The 21,308-nt window shown below is 36.6% G+C and overlaps 1 protein-coding gene across 1 annotated transcript in view; it reads left to right on the top strand.

Annotated features, from left to right (window-relative positions):
• RNF11 (ring finger protein 11) overlaps nucleotides 1-21,308 on the top strand; it is a 32,508-nt gene extending 11,200 nt beyond the window's left edge. Inside the window, exons 2-3 of the mRNA XM_061186600.1 lie at nucleotides 17,906-18,075; nucleotides 19,397-21,308. Of these exons, the coding sequence (XP_061042583.1) occupies nucleotides 17,906-18,075; nucleotides 19,397-19,568 (342 nt within the window). The 3' untranslated portion in view covers nucleotides 19,569-21,308. The remainder of the gene's footprint in view (nucleotides 1-17,905; nucleotides 18,076-19,396) is intronic.

Below are 21,308 nucleotides of genomic sequence, written 5' to 3'. Positions count from 1 at the left end.
TTAGTAGGAAGTCCATATATACATGAGAGTAGAGAAATAGAGAAAGGGAAGAAACCTTCCTTAATATTGAGGTAAACTTATCAGTATTTCATTTTTCACATACATCTCCCATCCCCCACTGTGTTTCATTATCTGGAATTTTCTCTTGTTCCTAGATATTGTTTCTCAAAATGCTTTTTATTTCTTAAAATGTGCTTTAGTTACCTAGGACTTCTTACGTATAAAATTTTAAACTCAGTGTAATCTTTAGATTGATGAATACTTACCCTTAGGTCCACGGATCCTTACAGGGTCAAGAATAGAACTGTATTTCAGTGTAACTAATTTCCTTGGTAATCTTATGTATCCATTCAAAAGCACTGTCTGAGAAGGGATCCGTGACTTTTCATCAGCTTGGTAAAGGTTTCCATGCCACAAAGAAGGTTAAGAATCCCTGAGAGGCAGTCTCTGAGTTGCAGGTAATGAGCTCATATTTCTGCTGCCAGAAACCGCAAAGCCTTTGGGGTTTGAGCCACAGAGTTCTGATAGGTGTGTGGTATAGGTATTCAGTTAAATTTTGCTGTTGCAACATTGTTAGGTAAATTATCAGACCTCATTTAAGATTAGGTAGTGTGAAATAGAGCCATTTTAAAATGGCTGAAATTCTGAAACCTATTGAAAATTAACTTGAAGTATAATTTCTTAGTCATAGATGAAAAAAATTGTATCAGAGGAAAACAGTAGTATCATAATCTCAAATTGCTTAGACCATGGAGTTCAGATATTTTTTTGGCAACTCAAAATAGAAAAAATACATTTTATACCATGTTTCAGTTTGTAAAAACGGAAACAAGTTTCATAAAACGGTATTGACCCTTACTATTATATATTCTGTATATTCTATTGCATTTTCTAAAAAGTCCTAGCTTTGACCCTCTAAAACTTATTTTACAATCCACAGTGTTCATGACCTGCAGTCCAGAAAAAGACTCCAAGATATTGTACCAAAAAGATAAGATTATGAAATACATTTAAAATATTTTTTATGTCTGGCATTTCAAACAAAATCCCTTAGGAATTCAAACTTGTCTCTCTAAAAAGAGCATTTTAGAGAAGTGGGTACATGTTTGTAGCCTGGGAATAGTCATTAAGATGCTTGTGCCAGGTTCTTTACATTTATTATCTTTATTAAGGATTTTGGACTTTATCCTAGAACAGAGGAAAGCTAGCCAGTGAAGGATTTTAGGTGGGGTTGGGAGGGGGGTATTATGTAAATTAAATTAGATTTGTATTTTTAAAGAAGGTCTCTGAGAACAAAGAGTATATGTACTATTTAGGAAGCCACTGCATTAGCAGATATTGTTAGCTAGGGTGTTGGCAGTAGAGATGAAGAGTTATAGATGAATTCTATTGATATTTGAGAGACAAAAACAGCAGAACTTAGTAATGGATTGTATGGTAAGAATTTTTCCAGGAGATTAAGATATAGAAACATCAAGAACAGATTATTTTGGGAGAAGATTGGCTGTGAAGCAAGAGAGGGGTATAGGAATAGGGCAATAATTAGATGTGGAATCGACAGTGGATTAGTTTGTTTTAATGAGAAAGACTTATGTTTATAAGCTGATGGGAAGGATGCAGTGAAAAGAAGTTGAATAGGGAGAGCAGCAAAAATCTGTAGTATAAGGTTTCTGAGAAGGTGGAAGCACATGGAATCCAAACAGAGGTAGTAGGGTTGGCCTACACAAAAGAAAACAATCTTTAAATTTATTTTTTAATGATTTAAAATAATATATTCATGTGGTCAAATTCTAGAAAAGTACGGATGAGACATCTTATTTGTTCTCTAGCCACTCAGTTCCACATCCAATAGGCAACTGAAGTTAATGTTTTTTGTATATCCTTCAAGAGATTTTATACACATGCAAACAAATACAAGTAGTCCTCCTTGACCCCTTTACACAAAAAGTAGCCCACTGTACAAAACAATTCTGCATGTTGCTTTTTTTTCCACACTGTATCTTGAAGTTGTTTCCCTATCAGTACATAAAAAGCTTCATTCTTCTCTAGGGCTACATAGTATTCATTGTGTGTACTGTTACTTATTTAACCAGTTCCCTATTTGATGGACATTTAGGTCATTACCATTCTTTTGATATTGCCTCTATTTTAACAAGATGGAAAGACTAACTGGAGATAGGTGCACATGTGAGCAGGACTGTATGTTTGACTCTAAAAGTTAAGTGGTCCAAATGATCTGGATACAGAGAGCTAGGTGGTCCATTTTTGGGCCAACAGACTGAACTTTAATATTCAGGTTAAAGAGCTGATGTGTGGAGACTCACTTGCTCAGATAAGCAGGAATTAAAATACCACATCTAGGGAAATCTGGCCAGGTCAATAAACTAGATGGAGGTAAGGGAGTCACTAGACCAAAGTTGGAGACAATAGCCAGGAAAAACTCCTTAAACTACATGTTTGTCAGTCAAAAGTCACTTTCAGAAATCACCTTTTGATAGTGAAGAATTAAGAATATTTTTTGGTAGACTCAAATTGGGACCCTCCATTCAAGGTTAAATAGATCTAGCCCATATGAAGTGAAGGGCAAGGAGTCCTTTTTAGGGCAAAGACTGCGTTTTGGGTTCAGAAGCTCTATGAGAAGGCATTACTGCCTAATTTCCAAAGAATTTCAGTTTTCTACTGTTGTTTTTTAGTTATAGAATGTGTAATTTTAACGTAAAATAGAAAAATTCATTAAGTCTAAATTATAAATTTGTTTGCACTGACTTAAGGCACCTGAAAGTGGTTACAATTTTTTCAGTTAACTTTCGTGGGTCTGGGAGGTCACTCTCACTGTTAGGTACCATGGGCCAAGCATAAGATCAAACATGAAACAGTACAAAGTCATATGGGTGACAGGTGCTAGAGGAGGCTTGAGGTGAGACAGCTAACTTTTGGTTGCAGTTTTGTGAGATGGCTTCTTGAAGGACTGGGTGTTCAGGTGTCAAAAACCAAGATTTCTTTTATCTCTTTGTTTGAAATGTTTCCTTATATTCCTTCAACTGGTTTTTCTGTTTCTGTGGCAACCATCCAAGTTCACAGAAGTGTCTCTTAACCCTTTCGTTATTTAATAACTCTTGGGAAGCTGAAAACCATAAGTCCTCTTCCTGGGAAGATGCACAGAATTTTGCATGCAATTTCAAGGAATTTATGTACCCCCCCTTAAGCCCAGATCTCAATTAACAACCTCTCGTCTATCATCTCAAACTTCTGTTCTTACTTTCTTTCATTGCCTTCTTCATTATATCTTGTCTACTGCTGCCAGGTCTCCTATTAAACAGTGATCCCTCAGTGCCGGCTATTTAATATAAAGAACAAAAATTTAAGAACATTTGATGACCTATACTCTTGGATATTTGACTGAATGGGTGTGACAGGGTCACACAGCTATTTTGTAACACCACACTGAGCCATGTTTTCCTGACTTATGGTACACAGCGTGTATCATTGGATTTCATTACATAATTCTAAACTAGAAGTGGTTTGTATACTTTAAAAAGATATTGTGAAATTTAACAATCCTTTTTCTTTGTAGTTTTACAATTTTAAGTATAAAAAACCAAGTTAATTTCTGCTGATTTGTATACCTTTGCACTCCAAGTTGCCTTGTTGAAACCAAATATTGTTTAGCTAATAGTACCCTACATGCAAGAAACTCAAAAGAATTATGTATGACTGGTTCACTATATCTTAAAATTGGACTTAATACATACTACAGCATGTACGAAGCTCAAACATATAATGCTCAGTGAAAGAAGCTAGACACCAAAAAAAAAGTCATGTAGTCTGTGATTCCATTTATATGAAATATCTACAATAGGTAAGTCCATAGAAACAGCTGGGGAAAAGGAGGAATGGGTGGTAACTACCTAAAGGGTACTAAGTTTTATGCTTTTTTCCCAAATGCAAATATTTTAAAATATGTATAATATTACTCTCTAATATTTTTTGCATACTTTTAGTTTTTACTCAGTGTCATTTTACAAGCATTTTCTCATGTTACTGTAGTTTTGAAAGCTCCAATTTTTAAAAACCATGAAATCTATAAATCTATTAAGTCCATATTACTGTCCTATACATTCAGGTTATTTCTTGATATTCCAGGATAAGTTTCTTGATTCTTGATGGTGGTAGGGGTAGAGGAGATGTTGAGATGTGTTTCTCATCTAGAAATTGTACCAGGGGAGCTTTTATGAAAAAGTAGTGTGCTGACAGTTTCAGTTTGAAAATAAGTTGTAAATAGCTGGCTGATGGGTAGATAGCCTTGCTTAGGGCAACTTTACATTTGGGAACATTAGTATCTCTCTAGTAATCTTAACTTTTGTTTTACTTATATTTGTATTAGGAAGCCTTTTTTTTTTTTTTTTTTTGAGGTTCATTAGCAAAAGGACTTAAGCACTCTGTATTCCATATTCTGCTTACTAGTTAGAGATTTCCTGATGACCTGACCCCTGGAATTGAGCTTGAGGAAGAATCTAAAGACTAAACCTGATTTTCTAGTTTAAGACTTGTAGGTGCTGATACTCAGCATAATCTGAGCAGTCTAGTGGACAAGTATCAGCATCTCAGTATTTATTTAATACAGTCTCAATGTTGAGATCCAAGGTGTCTGTGTCTTAAAGAGGATCACCGTAAGACAATTATAATTTTTCTTGTTTTCTATGTTAGGGTATGTTACATGAAACAACATGAACAATTAGAAGGCAAGTATGAGGGATATGGTATTTTTTTTAAATTTTCATTTTCATTAAGACTGGTTGATCAGTATTTTTTTATGGATCATGCTTTTTTAAAAAAAATATTTATTTATTTATTTACTTATTTAGTCTGTGCCAGGTCTTAGTTGTGGCACACAGAATCTTTAGTTGCGGCATGCATGCAGGATCTAGTTCCCTGACCAGGGGTCGAACCCAGGTCCCCTGCATTGGGAGCGTGGAGTCTTACCCACTGGACCACCAGGGAAGTCCCAGGGATATGGTATTGAATGCATAGTCCATTAGAAAATAAGAACCAGCTATGTAGAAGCTTCAGCAGCTGATTTGACTAGAGGATATAGAAAACATACTTGGTCAGACTAATTTTTTTTTTTTAGACCTCCTGAAGAGATCCCGTTTGCTTAAAATAAGCAGTCTTATAAAATCCTTACTCCTTTAACCTCCTCCCTGAAATATTTCACTAGGCTTCTGGGAAAACTTACATTAAAATATAGGCCTTTTCAAAACAATTTTCAACAGTTGGTGCTGGGACACCTGCATATTCACATACAAATAATGAGGTTGGACCCCTTCCTCTCACCATATACAAAAATAAACTCAATGGTTCATATACCTATACTATAGTTTTAGTAAGAGCTAAAACTATGAAACTCTTAAATATAGATGTCTTCTTGACCTTGGATTAGGTAAAGCCTTCTTAGATATGATACAAAAAGCACAACTGACCAAAAAATAAATTAGGTGGATATCATCAAATTAAAAACTTGTGCTTCAAAGGACACCAGCAAAGTGAAAAGACAATCCATAGAATGCAAGAAAGTATTTGCAAATCATCTATCTGGTAAGGAACTTATGTTCAGGATATATACAGAACTCTTTACAACTCAGTGAAGATAAAAATCCCAGTTTTAAAAAGGAGTAACAGATCTGGGTAGACATTTCTCCAAAGAAGATATACAAATGGCCACCAGCACATGAAAAGTTGTTTAACACCATTTGCCATCAGGGAAATGCAAATCAAAACCACTAGGGTGGCTATAATTTAAAACAAACAAACAAAAAACAGAAACAGAAAATAAGATTTGGCAATGATGTGGAGAAATTGGAAGTAACCATCATACACTTCTGGTGGGAATGTACAATGGTACAAGCACTTTGGAAAACAGTTTGGCAGTTGCTCAAAAGATTGAAATAGAATTATCATATGACCCAGCAATTCTGCTCCTAGGTGTATACCCAAGATTGAAAACATGCCCACACAGAAACTTGTACACAAATGTTCATAGCAGTGTATTCATAATAGCCAAGAAGTGGAAACAACCCAAATGTCCATCAACTAATGAATGGCTAAACAAAATGTGGTATATATATACAATGCAGTATTATTCAGCAATAAAAAGGAATGAGGTTTTGATAAATGCTACAACATGGGTAAAACATGCTAAGTTGTAAGTCGCCAAAGAACTACTATTGTATAAAATAGATGAACAACAAGGGTATATTGTACAGCACAGGGAAATATAGTCATTGTTTTGTAATAAGGTTAAATGGAGTATAATCTATAAAAATATTGAATGACTGCTGTACACTTGAACCTAATATAACCTAATATAATATTGTAAACTACACTTCAACAATAGCAGCAAAAAGCTGTTAGAATCCAGGAAATACACCTCCTAAAGAGTTTTGCAGGGGCTTCCCTGGTGGCGCAGTGGTTAAGAATCCGCCTGCCAACGCAGGGGACACAGGTCCGAGGCCTGGTCCAGGAGGATCCCACATGCTGCGGAGCAACTAAGCCTGTGCGCCACAACTACTGAGCCTGCGCTGTAGAGCTCGCGAGCCACAACAACTGAAGCCTGTGCGCCTAGAGCCCGTGCTCCACAAGAGAAGCCACCACAATGAGAGACCCGCGCACTACAACGAAGAGTAGCCCCTGCTCGCCGCAACTAGAGAAAACCCACGCACAGCAACAAAGACCCAATGCAGCCAAAAATAAAATAAAATTTAAAAATTAAAAAAAAAGTTTTGCAGAATTCTTACAACTGAAGTTCACCAGTTTTCAGAGGGAATTAATTTTTTTTGATGACGTTAGCCCTTCAAAAAATAACCCTTAAAAAGAGGGGGGAAGGTATCTGTTAGAGAACTTAGTGCAGTAAATGCAATAACAGACTTCCTGAGCTCCAAAGACAACGCTTGGCTGCTACAAACATATTGTTTTTGGAATTAACACCTTTTTAAGCTTTCGTCTTTTAACTCCTTAAAGGCTGTGTATATTCTGACTCTGGTTTTGCAAAGAATTCTTGGGCTTATTACTGTTAGCTTTCAAGTAGTCATATATTTGAATCTTCCATTTAAGGATGAAAGATAGTTATTGAAATGTATATTCTTATTCTTTGAACTGGTAAAATTCAAAGATAGGATGCTTAAATGAGAAAAATTCCAGTATTTTTTGGCTGTAGCAAAGAAGTGGTTCGAACAGTAACTCATGCACTAAGTCAGATGGGATATCTCTAGGCCCACAACTACCCTGGAGATCTGCCCCACTGGTAAGCAATTCTTTGTTAGTAAGTGGGTACCATTTCCCCTCTGGAAATCAGTTTGCTTGATGAGAAGGAAAAGGTGGTCTAATTTAGGTCTCATTCAGTAAAGAAAATAGTGGTGGTGCTTAGGAGACTCTTATTTTAGACAAAATTAACTCAGAGGAAAGGTGCTTTATTTTAACGATATACACATGGATTAGAATCAGACAGCTGTCAAGGAACCAAGGCAGCCACTTTCTTCCATTTTTCTTACTCAGAGGCTTCAGGGTTTTTCATTTGTGGGCTTTCCTAATGTCTGCTTCACTCAGCATTTCTAATCTGTCTTTAATACAAACAGTTTCCTCAAACCTCAGTTTACACATCTCGTATTTGCTGCTCAGTGACCTTTCAGGCCAGTTAGTTCAGTTTTCCAATTCTAATTCTAAGAGAAGACAGTCTGTTGATTCATCCTCTCTTCACCAGTCAGGAGGTTGCAAGTCATCAAATGTTGACTAGCCTGTGGGTCCACTGGAATGTATGCCTGTCCCAGGAGTTGCCAGGTCATGGGCAATTTAGGGATAGTAGGAGCCATGGGTGAGTGAGGTAATCATCTTCTCTTGTTTGCTACATCTCTGTATCCCCCTATTGTAGGGGATTTAGGCTTTGTAAGGACAGACCTCATCTGTCTTGGTCACCACTGTATCTCCTTTGCCTAAAGCAGCATCTGAAATATGGTTGAGTATTCAAGAAATATTGTAATTTGTGCCTAGGCTCAAAATGTGACCTTGATTTCAGTTGTCTTGACCTTTAGATGGATTTATGACTTGCTAATGCTGAGTGCCTGTGGTGATGATGCCTACCAGCTCTCCACCAATTAGGATACTGTATATAACTCTGTATAACAAGTGCTCAGTGAATATTTATGTAATGAATAAAAGAAGCCAACTTTTTCATTTCTTTAAAAAATAAGCAAACAAATAAATGCCAAAACGCCCTCCTGGAAGCAATGCTCTTTTTCCATGCAGATCACTTTGGTTTGATCTCATTAAATAAAACATATCATTTGTCAGTATCATTGATGGGATGCTGCCTTTTTTCCCCTCTATGTATAATTGTTATCCTTTATGGTTCAGGAATTGCATTAATGCTAGTCTTTGGGGTTTTGTTTGTTTGTTTGGTTTGAGGGGTTTTGGTCAAGATTCATTGAACATCAGAGTTAGAATATGCATTGAGATCATTTATTCCAAATCCTCCATTTTATGGCCTTACGTTTCAGTCTGGCAAAATGCAGAAAAAAACATTCCCAGTAGGAAACTGCAGCTGGGGAGGGGGTGGTGCCAGCAGCAGTTTGTAAGGCTGTAAGGAGAAAATCAGAAGAGCTGACTCTTCTGGAGGAAAGGATACAGCTTTTGGTGACAAGCTGCATTCTTTGGCAGTGACTTTATTTTTCCTTCACCACAAACCAGACTTGTACTTTTTCCAGCCTCAGCACATTATTTAGGCACTTCCCCACTGCATTGTTTTATTTAGTGTCTGAAATTATATCATATTCCCTAACCTGGGTCCAACTTTTAATGCATTGCCTTTCAGACAGACAAGTTCACACTTTGATCTGTTTCTTTCTTGACTTGTAAACTCTGAGATTGGGGCCCATTTTATTTTTCACAACATTCATCATTTTATAGATGATTCATTATTTATTAAGAAACAATTGGAACACTTCAGAGATTTTCCTCATCAGAAGGTCAAACCTTGCTTTTTTGTGTGACTGACCCTGTCTTTGCCCTTTGCTCTGCCTCAGCACATTTTGTAATCCTTTGTTCCTTGTCTATTCTACCCCTTTCCGTGATGCTGCATTTCTTTTCCTAACACATTTTAATTTAAATTTTTCCCTTTCTTTAAAGCAAATGCTTTTGCTTGGATTCTCTTTGGGGTTTTTTGTTGTTTTTTTGTTTTTTGCATGAAAACGTGGAGAATTAAAACATTAAAGAGGAAAAAAAATGTTTAAATTTACTTGAAATATATTTGCTTCTCTTACTGTGAATTCCCTCTTTCTCAAAATTTAAACTCACAGGGCAAGTACATGTATGTCTCCTATCAACATTGAGGAAATGGTAGTTAGATAAGGCATTTAAGTAGATGCTGGGGATAAAGGGAAGGGAGGAAGAGATGTGTACCTTGGGTGACTAATGATGTCATTATAGGAAGGCCCAGATATTTGAGCCCCTATCGTGTTTGGTACATTTTCTTAGTTACTCCTTATAACATTCTTTTAAGATAGGTATTCTATTCATTTTTCTGATGAGGAACCTTAGGCTTAGAGGTATTAAGTAACTTGCCTATGGTCACATACCTGGTAAGTGCCAGAGGCTGAAATTCTATGATATGTCTGTGTTCCTTCCACTATACTTTTCTATTATTAACCTAGATAGTGGGCATAGAAATTCTGAGCTTGAGAAGGATTGTGGAAGTAGAAGGAGATAATTAGTTTGATTTTGGACAAATTGAAGATACTGTGGGATAGAAAGGTAGGTAGAAATTTCAGAGAGGCAACAAACCAGGTGATCACTTGGAGAAGGAATGTTGGTTGTAATTTATATCAGGTTTTCCTTTTTGGTTTTATTGTGGCGTAATCCAGATCCTTAGCAAAATTTTCATAGCATGTTTACAAAATCCTGATAAGAATATATGACATGGATTACAGGAACATGAGTGCTTTGATTTAAATCATTCAGTTATCCAGTAATGTTTGAATCCCTACTATGTGAAAGATACTGTGCTAGGTAAATAGTATATATTGGTGAGCAAAACAGACCTAATCCCTGCCTTTATCAAGCTTATAGTCTAGTGGTGAAGGAATACATTAATAAAATAGTCACACAATCATCTTTTTAGCCCAGACACAAAATACTTCATGAATCATATTCATAGACATAGAGATAGAGGTGAGGGCAGCCAACTGAACCACCCTTGAAGGTTGCCAGCATTTATATAAATTAGCAATTTACTACATTGGTGATTTAGATTTTCATAAACCCATTCATTTTGTACTAAGTGCCCTTGTACATTGTAAATGATTAATTTGTAAACGTTATTTTCCACAGGTCTTCAAAATCATATTTAGGGTTCACTTTTTGGAGGGATTGGTGGAGATACTATTATTATCCGTCATTCTTAAAGAATATACTTAGCAAAGCACAAACAACTCTGTAATCCCAGGGTTATAGCATGTATACTAACTTTAATAAGTATAGAAACACTGAAATGAGAAGGAACACGGGAGTAAGTTAATGGGTGACTGTTTTTAGCTATTAGTAGATAACATTTTTAGTAGGTCATTTATTCATCTATCCATTCAGTGAGGAGCAAAAACAGACACAATTCTTATCATTGATCTTACAGTCTGGTGGGAAAGACAACATTTAAATTACTATAACTAAATATAAAATTACAACTATGACAAATGCTATGAAGGAAAGTTACTTGGTGTATAAGAGCCTATAATAGAGGAGAATGGTTAGTTAGGGAAGATTTCTGAGAAAATAGAAGTTGAACTGAGCTCAGAAGGAAGAAAAAAAGAGGTATTTAAGCAGAGTGATGGTGGAGGAGAGTGTTTCATGGAGAGAATACAGCAGGTGCTATGACTTCACCTAGGAGAGATCTTGCTTCTTTAAAGGATCTGAAAGAAGGCAGTGGGGCTAGAAAGCAGTGAGTGAGTTGTTAGATGAGGAAGGAGAGGGTGAGTGGTAGGTAGGTAGGTTACCAGACTATGCAGGGCTTTGGAGGTCTTGTTAAGGACTTTGGACTTCATCCTAAGAGCAGTGGGAAGCTATTGAAGGAGTTTTAAAGTATGTTGAGGAGGGCATAGGGTTGGGTTTGTTTTGGAAAGATTGCTGTAACTTCTGGGTAGAGAACAAATTGAGATTTTCCTAGCTAATCTTGTACACCAGGAAAGAAATGGGAACTTAGACTGGAGTATTGGCAATAGACATAGAAAGAAATGAACAGATTCCATCAGCATTTCAATAGAAAATAAATTCACTAGAACCCGGTGATGTATTAAATATGGGAAGGTAAAGGGAAGGGAGGTACCAAGGATGTTTCTGTCTTCCAGAACTAGAAAGGTGGTTGTGTCATTTACTGAGATAGGGAAGAGGACCAGGTTTTGGAGGGGAGTTCATTTTTGGGCATCGAATTAGAACTGTCAAAGTAGAGCCTGGAGTTTAAAAGCAAGATCTAGACTGGAATATAAATTTGTGAATCATTTATATCTAGGTGGTAGTTTTAGCTGTCAACATGGACATAGTTTTGGTGAAGAGTATAGGGCAGGAGAAGAGACCAGGACAAAAACAGTCACGTTTGTGACTCCATATACCGTCACATCATGAGGTTCTGGGGATTCGAATTTCAGCATAAGAATTTTGGGGGACACAGTTCAGCATATAACCCTTCTAGGTCAAAGGTGTTTTTCTCTGTGCTAAATAATAAATGTTCAAAATATTAGTTCCTTCAAATTTGCTTTGAAAAAAGGAATAAAACAGAGGTACTGTGTAACTGCCATTGTCAAAACACACATTTTTCACAAAAGAGCATTTCTTTTTTTTTTGTGGCCATGCCACGCAGCATGCGGGATCTTAGTTCCCCGACCAGGGATCGAACCCATGCCCTCTGCAGTGGAAGTGCGGAGTCTTAGCCACTGGACCGCCAGGGAAGCCCACAAAGGAGCATTTCTAATGAACATCACCAGATAAACTGCTTGAAAACAAAGGAGTCAATGCAGGCACTATCCATCACTCTTTTTTTGGGTGGGGGAGGCGGGTAAGTGCCAAACCCGAGCCCCCTGCAGTGGAAGCGCAGAGCCCTAACCACTGGACCGCCAGGGAATTCCCCCTATCACTCTTAACGTTATCTAGAATGATCTTCAGTTCCATTGGAGGACTCATAATTCTTAGCATGTAATTGTAATCACAGCTATGATTTATTACTGCAAAAGACCGCAAATCAAAATTGGTAAAAAAAGGTGCATAGGTCCATAGAAAAGGCACAGGCTTCTAAGAGTTCTCTCCTAGTGGAGTCACACAGAATGTGCTTAATTCTCCAGCACTGAATTGTGCCAACATGTTTGAAGTGTTATCTACCAGGGAAGCCCAAAGTACTGAGCCACTGCCTAACATATACCAAAATTCTAGACTCCCAGAGGGAAAGCAGGTGTTCAGCATAAATCGTACTGTTCACACAAAGAGTTTAGGCACAGTGAGCCATCAGTTAGGGAATGTTGAGAACTGTCCCAGAGTCCAGATCTTTTAAACAGTGCTGTTTTTATATCCCCGCCCAATCTTCCATTCAGTGTCTTCTAGCTGACAGGAGAAACAAGTTTACATTTTGCCACCTAGAAAATACCATTGGATCTCTAGTTACTAAATAGTAATTCATACTTAAGGTCATTTTTAATAAGTATGATGGGAATTAAAACTAGGTGTGTGTGGTAAGAAGGGTGAGGCTATCTTTAAAATATCAGGAGTTCTTAGTCATTTTCTTCCCTATAGAGGGTTTCTGAAAAGTTGCATATAAACTGAAATTAGAATGGTGACTCACTTAAAATATCTAGAGGGTTTCTTTCATTTAACAAAAATACCAAAGAAGAAAATACATCCATAATGTGAATAAGGGGTTTTGTTTTTCTATCTATTAATATGCTTCTTCGTAAGGTAGAGCTTTCCTTTTCTGTTCTGCTTTCTGTGTTCTCTGTACCCATATGTGAACCACAAGACCAAAGAAATCTAGCCTCTTAAAAAGCACATGCTTAGAGACAGTTAAAGTCTTTTTGTTTGTAGTATAGGTCTTTTTGTTTGTAGTAGGTATGTTCAAGGATTAAGGAGTACCTCATTACCCACAGTCTTATACGAATTGTTCCACTGACTTCCGTATGAGTCATATCTTGATGTGGATGGCAGGTCATCAAGACTGGTCAGTTGGTCTGGGACTGAGAATAATGAAAGGTAGTCTAGACTGGAAATCGTAATTCAAGGGTTGAAAATCTGAGCTGGCAGGGGTTACAACAGAGGCCGAAGAGTTTCTTGTATTCAGAGACAAGCCAGAAAGATAGGACCAAAGCCAGGGGCAATAGTAGTTAGCTTCAAGTCTGCAAACCAGAGTCATTTGATGTTGGAGAGAAAGCAGAGGGTTAGAATAACTTACTACAGGAAGTATCAGGGACTCAAATCTTATAATTTAATTTTTCAGACTGAAAATCCCATATTCATAAATAGCAGTGTTTTAAAAACGGTGTTCTATTGATTCCTAGGATTCTGTGAAGGTACCCCAGGTAGGAGTGGGGGTGTGGGATTCTATTTTTCTGTCAGCAATAGAATCTATTTTACGGGGCAGTTTCAAAATGGATTTGATGTTCTTTGAAATTCTTAACAACTTTTAGAAGTTGTTGAAATTATAAAACCTTTATTGCAGATGAAAAATCTTTATAACTTTATTAGAAATTCTTTATTTTGATGGCTTTCTTAAAATGTCATTTCAATGTAGTATAAATGGACAAAGTCCAAATCATTAACTTGGAGAATCTCCTTCCTATCCAGCAACCAAGCATGTGATGTAGTGGAAATTACCAGCTTAAAAGGGAGGCCAGAATTCTTATTCCAACATTGTCAGTAATTTTGTGAATGTAGGCAAGCTTGGGCCTGTAAAATGAGAGAGTTGTTCTTAAGTGAATTTCTAAGATTCTTTTTTGACAAGTTTTACTTACCTTTGTCATAGTCTAGTCCATTTCTTCTTTTTTAAAAAAATTGTTGTATTTCATTTTCATCTTTATTGAGTTATAATTGACATACAAAATTGAAAATTCAGTCCATTTCTTAAACGTTGGAATGCTTTTCTATAGTCACATACTAGTAGAGACAGAATAATATTGTAGTAGCTAACATTTATTTAGCTAACATTTATTTAATGAGCTTTTTGTATGTGTGTCTCATGCTGTACCGGGACAGCAGTTACAAGTCTCTTTTAATTCTTACAGTAGTCCTGGTACTTTACACATAGAGAAACTGAGTCTGATAGAGGTTAAGTAAATAACTTGGTCAAGGTCTTATGACTAATAAGTAGCAGATCAGGGACAGCCTTTTTGACTCTGAACTATGAAACTTTTCTGCATCGAAAGTTAGCCTGCTAGGTATAAAACCTTAAAGAGGTGAATTTCTAAACCAGAGGTGCAACAGCCATTTTTATGATCTTTAATAACAGAAGGGTCATGTAACTTTTATATGCACTATAAAGCCTGGTCAACAAAGTTATTTTTCTAGTGCGTAAAAGATGCTCTGAGTTTGACCTACAAACTGAAAATTTTTGTATATATACAGACTTGTTTAAAAGGAAATACTTGTTAAAAAAATAATTTTATAAAGCAAAAAATTGCCTGTAGTCACAATGGTGTAGATATATAGGGCTGAAAGAAAGTTTTCATACTGTGCTAAAGAAATGCAGTTTTTAATTAGTTAATTAATTTTTGGCTGCATTGGATCTTCGTTGCTGCGCGTGGGCTATCTCTAGTTGCGGTGAGCAGGGGTTACTCTTCATTGCGGTGCACGGGCTTCTCATTGCAGTGGCTTCACTTGTTGCGGAGCACGGGCTCTAGGCGCGCGGGCTTCAGTATTTGTGGCACACGGGCTCAGTAGTTGTGGCTCGCAGGCTCTAGAGCACAGTCTCAGTAGTTGTGGCGCATGGGCTTAGTTGCTCCGCGGCATGTGGGATCTTCCCAGACCAGGGCTCGAACCCATGTCCCCTGCATTGGCAGGCGGATTCTTAACCACTGCGCCACCAGGGAAGTCCTGAAATACAGTCAGTTTTGTACTTCACTTCCTCTTTGAAAGCTAGAAGAATTGACAGTCTCTTCTCACCTGATGACTGCACTTGTTAACTAAAGTTTTACTGTATTCTGTATAATCGTCTTAATTCTTTTATAGGTAGACACCTATGTAATTAAGCTGAGGCTAGAGGCAGAGTCTGTCAATATTGTGTGGTAGGGAGGAGGATTGGGGAAAGCTTTAGGTCAACAAGCTGCTAGATGAGGTAGAATTTGGACCAAGAGACCTGCAGGGGAAAGTAGAGGGGATAGCAAGAACAAAGCCAGTAAGATGGACAAGCATGAAACATAGGAAACAGCTAATTGGGCTGCAGTAATAAATATAGGTCTTCGAATGCAGTGTTAATAGTTATAATAGCTACTGTTTATTGAGTTCCTGCCATTCCAAGGTTCACCATCTTTCTCATTTAAGTCTTATAGCAACCATATAAGGTACGGTAACCCAGATAGGTTAAATCACTTCAACACAGTCACTCTGTTAAGTGGCAGAGAAGTGACTTTAACCCAAGGTTATCTGGATCCAAGAACCATACTTAATAATAAATCTTCTTTGCATGTAATATGAACTAAATAAATACTTCGATGAAGAATATAGTTCTGATAAGCACTCACATGCTTGGTTATTATTTCCTAAATCATGAGCTAGAAGTATGAAAGTAACCATTAATGATTTTATGTGGAAATTCGTAAAACATGAAACTTTGAACTACTGACATTTTACCAGAGAATGTAATCTTAATTATTTGATAAAGGATTTACTGTGTTTTGAGATCTTTAATTACAGATTTGTTCTGAATCTCAGAGAAAAGAAATATTTAAAGTCTTAAGTTGAACTGCCTTTGACAAGAAACTCAATAATAACTACTGTCAAAAAGGGGTTTGGGCTTCCCTAGTGGCGCAGTGGTTGAGAATCTGCCTGCCAATGCAAGGGACACGGGTTCGAGCCCTGGTCTGGGAAGATCCCACATGCCGCGGAGCAACTAGGCCCGTGAGCCACAATTACTGAGCCTGCGCGTCTGGAGCCTGTGCTTGGCAACAAGAGAGGCCGCGATAGCGAGAGGCCTGCGCACCGTGATGAAGAGTGGCCCCCGCTTGCCGCAACTAGAGAAAGCCCTCGCACAGAAACGAAGACCCAACACAGCCAAAAATAAATAAATAAATAAAATTTAAAAATATGTTTAAAAAAAAGGGGGTTTATAAGAATAAGGCTAATTTAAAGGGACATAATGGTATCTTTAAGAGACATTGTAGTGAAGTGCCTTTTTCCTTGAATTAAATATTTCAGTATTTGAGCCTACTTTATATGTATCTGAGACTTTCCCCTAAAATTTCTCTTTGAAAAGGATATTTATACTTAAGCCCTTATGAAGGCTCTAATTATGGGTGCATTCTTAATTATTTTATTTTGAACCGCAGAAGCCATTGGCTCAAAACAGCTTCAATTGATGCTAGTTCTGAATGCTTATGGAGGTTATTTCACAGAATTTTTTTTTTTTAAAGCTTAACACAAATTTAGCAATTATTCCTGGAGGCATAATCTCATACTTGCAAATGTTGGCTGACATTGTAAATGAGTGCTTAAATTGTAGAAATCGTGAGTGATCCTACAGGATGAATGAAAATAACATTTTCTAATGTAATGTGAATAGGTAGTTGTGATTTAATGTAAATTTTCCCATGAAAACATCATACATGGAATGAAAGTGTTATGTCTCAGTTTATTCAGTAGAGATGTTGTCTGAAACACCATATTAGGTGCCTCAAAAATGGTTTTAGCCACAATGAAATCATTAGGTCAGAGATGCACTATTTCCCTCGTATTCATTGAGGTCTCTTCCCAAATGTCTCATCAGAGAGATTTTTTCTGAGTATCTTACCTAAAGAAGCAGTCTCCATCAATCTAGGAACTTTATTTTGTTTACTCTTCACTCCCCATCACCTAGCACATAATAGATACTCAAGTATCTGTTGAAAGACTGTATAGAGTGTGAATAAAATTATCTCATAAATGTGAGTAGGAAAAAAAAGCAATACAGTTGACCCTTGAACAACACAGGTTTGGACTGCACGGGTCCACTTATACACAGATTTTTTTTTTTCAACAAATACATACTACAGTACTACATGATCCATGGTTGGTTGAGTCCTTGGATGTGTATTCCGTGTGGAAGGAAGGTGGCCTCATTTGGCTCACTGGATTATCATATCTAAATATGTATCCAAAAGCCTAAAAGAAATTTTACAGAAGTTTATTGCAATAATGTCCAGTCTTTCCAAATAAATAATAAATTAATTTTAAGATTGTTGTCTGTATGGAAAGAAAGAATAAGTTTGCAAATAAGAAGAATCTATAATGGTCAATTCTAATGTAAATAATGATATACTGAGGCCACAGAACTCCGTTGTGGCCTACAGAATATTGAATACAGTCCATTTGGTTAATTAATTAGTTACATTGATTTATCTTTTTGTGTATCAGGAATGAATATGTCTGTGTTATATGGTTTTCCTTTAGAAATACTTCAAGTAACATTCCATTCCAGTTTTTCTGTAAAGCTGTGTTTCAGTATCCTTTAAACGTAGGTAGATATGCTGAAGTTAAGGCAGGGTAAAACAGAATCTCATGCTACGGCATACTTGTCCAGTCTCCTTCTCCCCAAGGCCCCCTCCCCTAGCCAAAAAAGGAAGAAACAAAAGGAAAATACTACCCCAGAAAACAAATTTTTAAAAAATAATTCTTTTCTCCATTGTAAAAAATTTAGGAACAAGTTCCAGTTCCGGTCTATCATCCAACACCTAGCCAGACTCGCCTAGCAACTCAGCTGACTGAAGAGGAACAAATTAGGATAGCTCAAAGAATAGGCCTTATACAGCATCTGCCTAAAGGAGTTTATGACCCTGGAAGAGATGGATCAGAAAAAAAGATCCGGGAGTAAGTTTTAATTTATACATATTTCAAAGATCTATCTTCAGAGATCTGATTTTTAAAAATACTCTCCTGCATTTTGGAAGTCAGATGTTTAATCAGTTCTTGCAAGGAAATGTTTAGATGTAGCAATTAAGAAGAATTTTCATATAAAAATAGCTAAGAAATAAATGATGGTGTGAATTCTGACCATTTTATATGTTGCCTCTGTCCACTTGGATGACAGTTAATGTCAGTTAAAAATGATTTACCTGTGTAATAACTGTGAAGTAGTACCAGCATTGCTGGTGGCCTAATCAATTGGGAAAGCCATTTGGCAGGATGTCAAGGACCTTTAGATCCTAAACCCTTTGAAACAGTTAATTCTAGAGATCTATCCTAAAATATGTACCTCACTTCAATCCCTAGAGTTTTATGCATAAAGATAGTCACCATAGTTTTATTTAGTGAAAAATAACAGTAGAGGAATACTTTGGTAGGTTATGTAGCCATTAAAATGGTTTGCTAAGGGTTTTAGTGATATGAGGAAAATCTTTTCCATTTCTTAACTTGTAGAATAATTGTACTAAGCCTGATGAGTTAAATATAAGGGAGATTTTGTCCTCAGAGCTCATTATTGTCTGAGAATCCCTAATGAGGACAGCCATTCTTCTTTTAGGTTGAGAATGGTCTTTACTAACACAGACATAAAGTAATTTACTATGTTGTGTTTGGCTGTTTGAGCTGTAGAACCATTTAGGGCTAGTACTTAAGATTATAACCTATCTAGAATATTGACTGCCGAATTGGGTTGCTTCTTGAACCTGTAGAAGAGTGCAGTGAGCTTGAAACGGGGGTTATTGAAGAGAACTTTAGCCTGTAGCAGCCCAGTAAGTAGGCTGAAATTAGTGGTTCTGTATTTAGATACAGTTATTAAAGTGAAAACTATCTGGGCTTACACTAAAAAAGCAGTTCAAATAAAATTAATCTAACATGGTTTTCTACGTACTAAAGCTTCACATTCTCCTTAAGGTTTCTTCTGTAATATGTAGCTGTTTTACAAGTAAAGTTCTAGCAGTGGACTTGATCCCTGTGTGATACCTTTCTCTTCGCCCTGTTGATTGCTCTCAAACTCTTCAAATTCCCAGGTGATTGAAATAAGAGATTGTGGCTGTATAACACTTATTAGGAAAAAATTCAATCTGGATGCTTAGGTGGTAGGATGACAGGCAAGCCATTTTCATCTGTTCATGTTAACACTGTCTTTGTAATGGGGATTTTAAAGAGTATTCTAGATGGATCACGTCTCTAAAAATGCTTTCTTATTTCTCTCCCTCACCCTCAACAGGTGTGTGATCTGTATGATGGACTTTGTTTATGGGGACCCAATTCGATTTCTGCCGTGCATGCACATCTATCACCTGGACTGTATAGACGACTGGTTGATGAGATCCTTCACGTGCCCCTCCTGCATGGAGCCAGTTGATGCAGCACTGCTTTCGTCCTACGAGACTAATTGAGCCAGGGTCTCTCATCTGACTTCAAGTGAACCATCATTTTTGGTGGTTTTGATCTTTTGTCACTGAGCCCAAAGAGCCAGGGATTAGGAATTAAGATCATGCACAAAAGTTTCCTAAAAATTCCTGAATGGCTGCAGATGTTGGGGAAAAAAAGTATGTGATATTTTAGAAACTTAGGGGGAAAAGTAGGAAGGTATTTTTATGTAAAGCCTTGACCCAGTGTTCAAAAATATAATTGTATTTAGATCTTGTTATTGCTCCAGTACATAGGAATTGTGTAAAGTGTTATACAGCAGCTGTATATGTTTAAATTGTGTATGTTGAAGATTAGGAAAAAGATAGTGGTTGTTTTTCCTAAATGAAATAACTTTCTTCTTCCCCCCACCCAAATTCTTTTCTCAAGTTGCTGGCATTTGGGTCAAGGTTTTATTAAAAGCTACATTTTATAACACTGGCACAAAAAAAGTAGTTTTAAGCTTGTTTGCACAGTTCTTTTTTTCCATTGGAAATGGAATTCATTGCCTTAGGTCTTTTTAAATAGTGTATTATTATCGTTGGGGCTGGCTCTATGCTTGAAAACCAGTTTATTTATAACCTGTTATAAGTGCTATATCTGTTTGCAGTTAGGAAATGCAGAATTCAAAGTGATCTCCTAGCTTGTAAGCAAACTGAGATGCACTATCCCTTTTCTACAAAAAAATGAGTTAATGTGTCAAGAAACCAACTCTAGTAAAGTGGGGTTTAATATTACCCTTTCTTATGTGTTTCACCTAATTATTTTGGTTGTTAATATGGTGATAATTAAAAGTCAAGGTAAATTTTAAATATTAAGAATTCTGATTTATTGAGCTTGAATTATGCCACCATGTTTATGTAAAAATGAAAGTGGCACCATGGTTAAACTGAGAAAAGTTTCTCAGTTGTAACAATTTTGATTTATTCTTTCCTGTGACCTCCTTCCCTGTTGTCTTGAACATAGCAAAAGGATACTGCATCTCTTCTTATTGTAGTGCTGAGGTTACTGAAGTTATATAAAACACATCTCTGTTTCTGTTTCTTGGAAGGACAGTCCTGCTAGTTGACTGACAATTCTAAGCAGGGAGAATTAAGATAAATGTGTTTCATGTTTTGCACACAAATGCAGAATTTGTATAACCACATGACTTCATAGTTGTGATCTCAAAAAAGAAGGAATTTCTCTTTTATCTTTTTCTTGCAGTTAATATAAGAACACTGAATCTCTAAGCTTCTGAAGTGTTAGAGGTAGAGATGGTCTAGTAAAGATGTAGTTGTAATGTTTTATCCATTTAGCATGTGTTTATTTTTCTTTATGTACTCGAAGGTGACATATTTGTTCAACTCAGTGATATTACAGCTAAAAAATCATTCATTAGCAAAAGGAGAAGCAATCTCAACCCAACAAATCAGAAATGTTTCTTTTTATTTTATATTGAGTTGAATATTTGACTTTAACACTTTTTTACATACAAAACACAAGTCTCTCGAAGGGTTCTTCATAATTGCATTATAGAAGAATTTAGTATGTCATAAGCACTTAAAGATTTGACATTCAACTGTAGCAGTATCCATGTTGGTTAATTTTCTTATGAGCCCCATGATGAATTTGAGAAAAATTGAAAGAAATTAGATTATCAGGTTCTGTTAAATTGTTACATGTATCTTGCTTAAGTTTTTGTTCATTAATTTATATCCAATTACATAAAGCAAATTTGGAGGAAA

This window comes from Eubalaena glacialis, chromosome 3 (assembly GCF_028564815.1).
Source record: "Eubalaena glacialis isolate mEubGla1 chromosome 3, mEubGla1.1.hap2.+ XY, whole genome shotgun sequence".
NCBI classification, from domain to species: domain Eukaryota; kingdom Metazoa; phylum Chordata; class Mammalia; order Artiodactyla; family Balaenidae; genus Eubalaena; species Eubalaena glacialis.
Note: the sequence above shows the minus strand (reverse complement) of the source record. Positions and strands in the feature narration are given on the sequence as shown.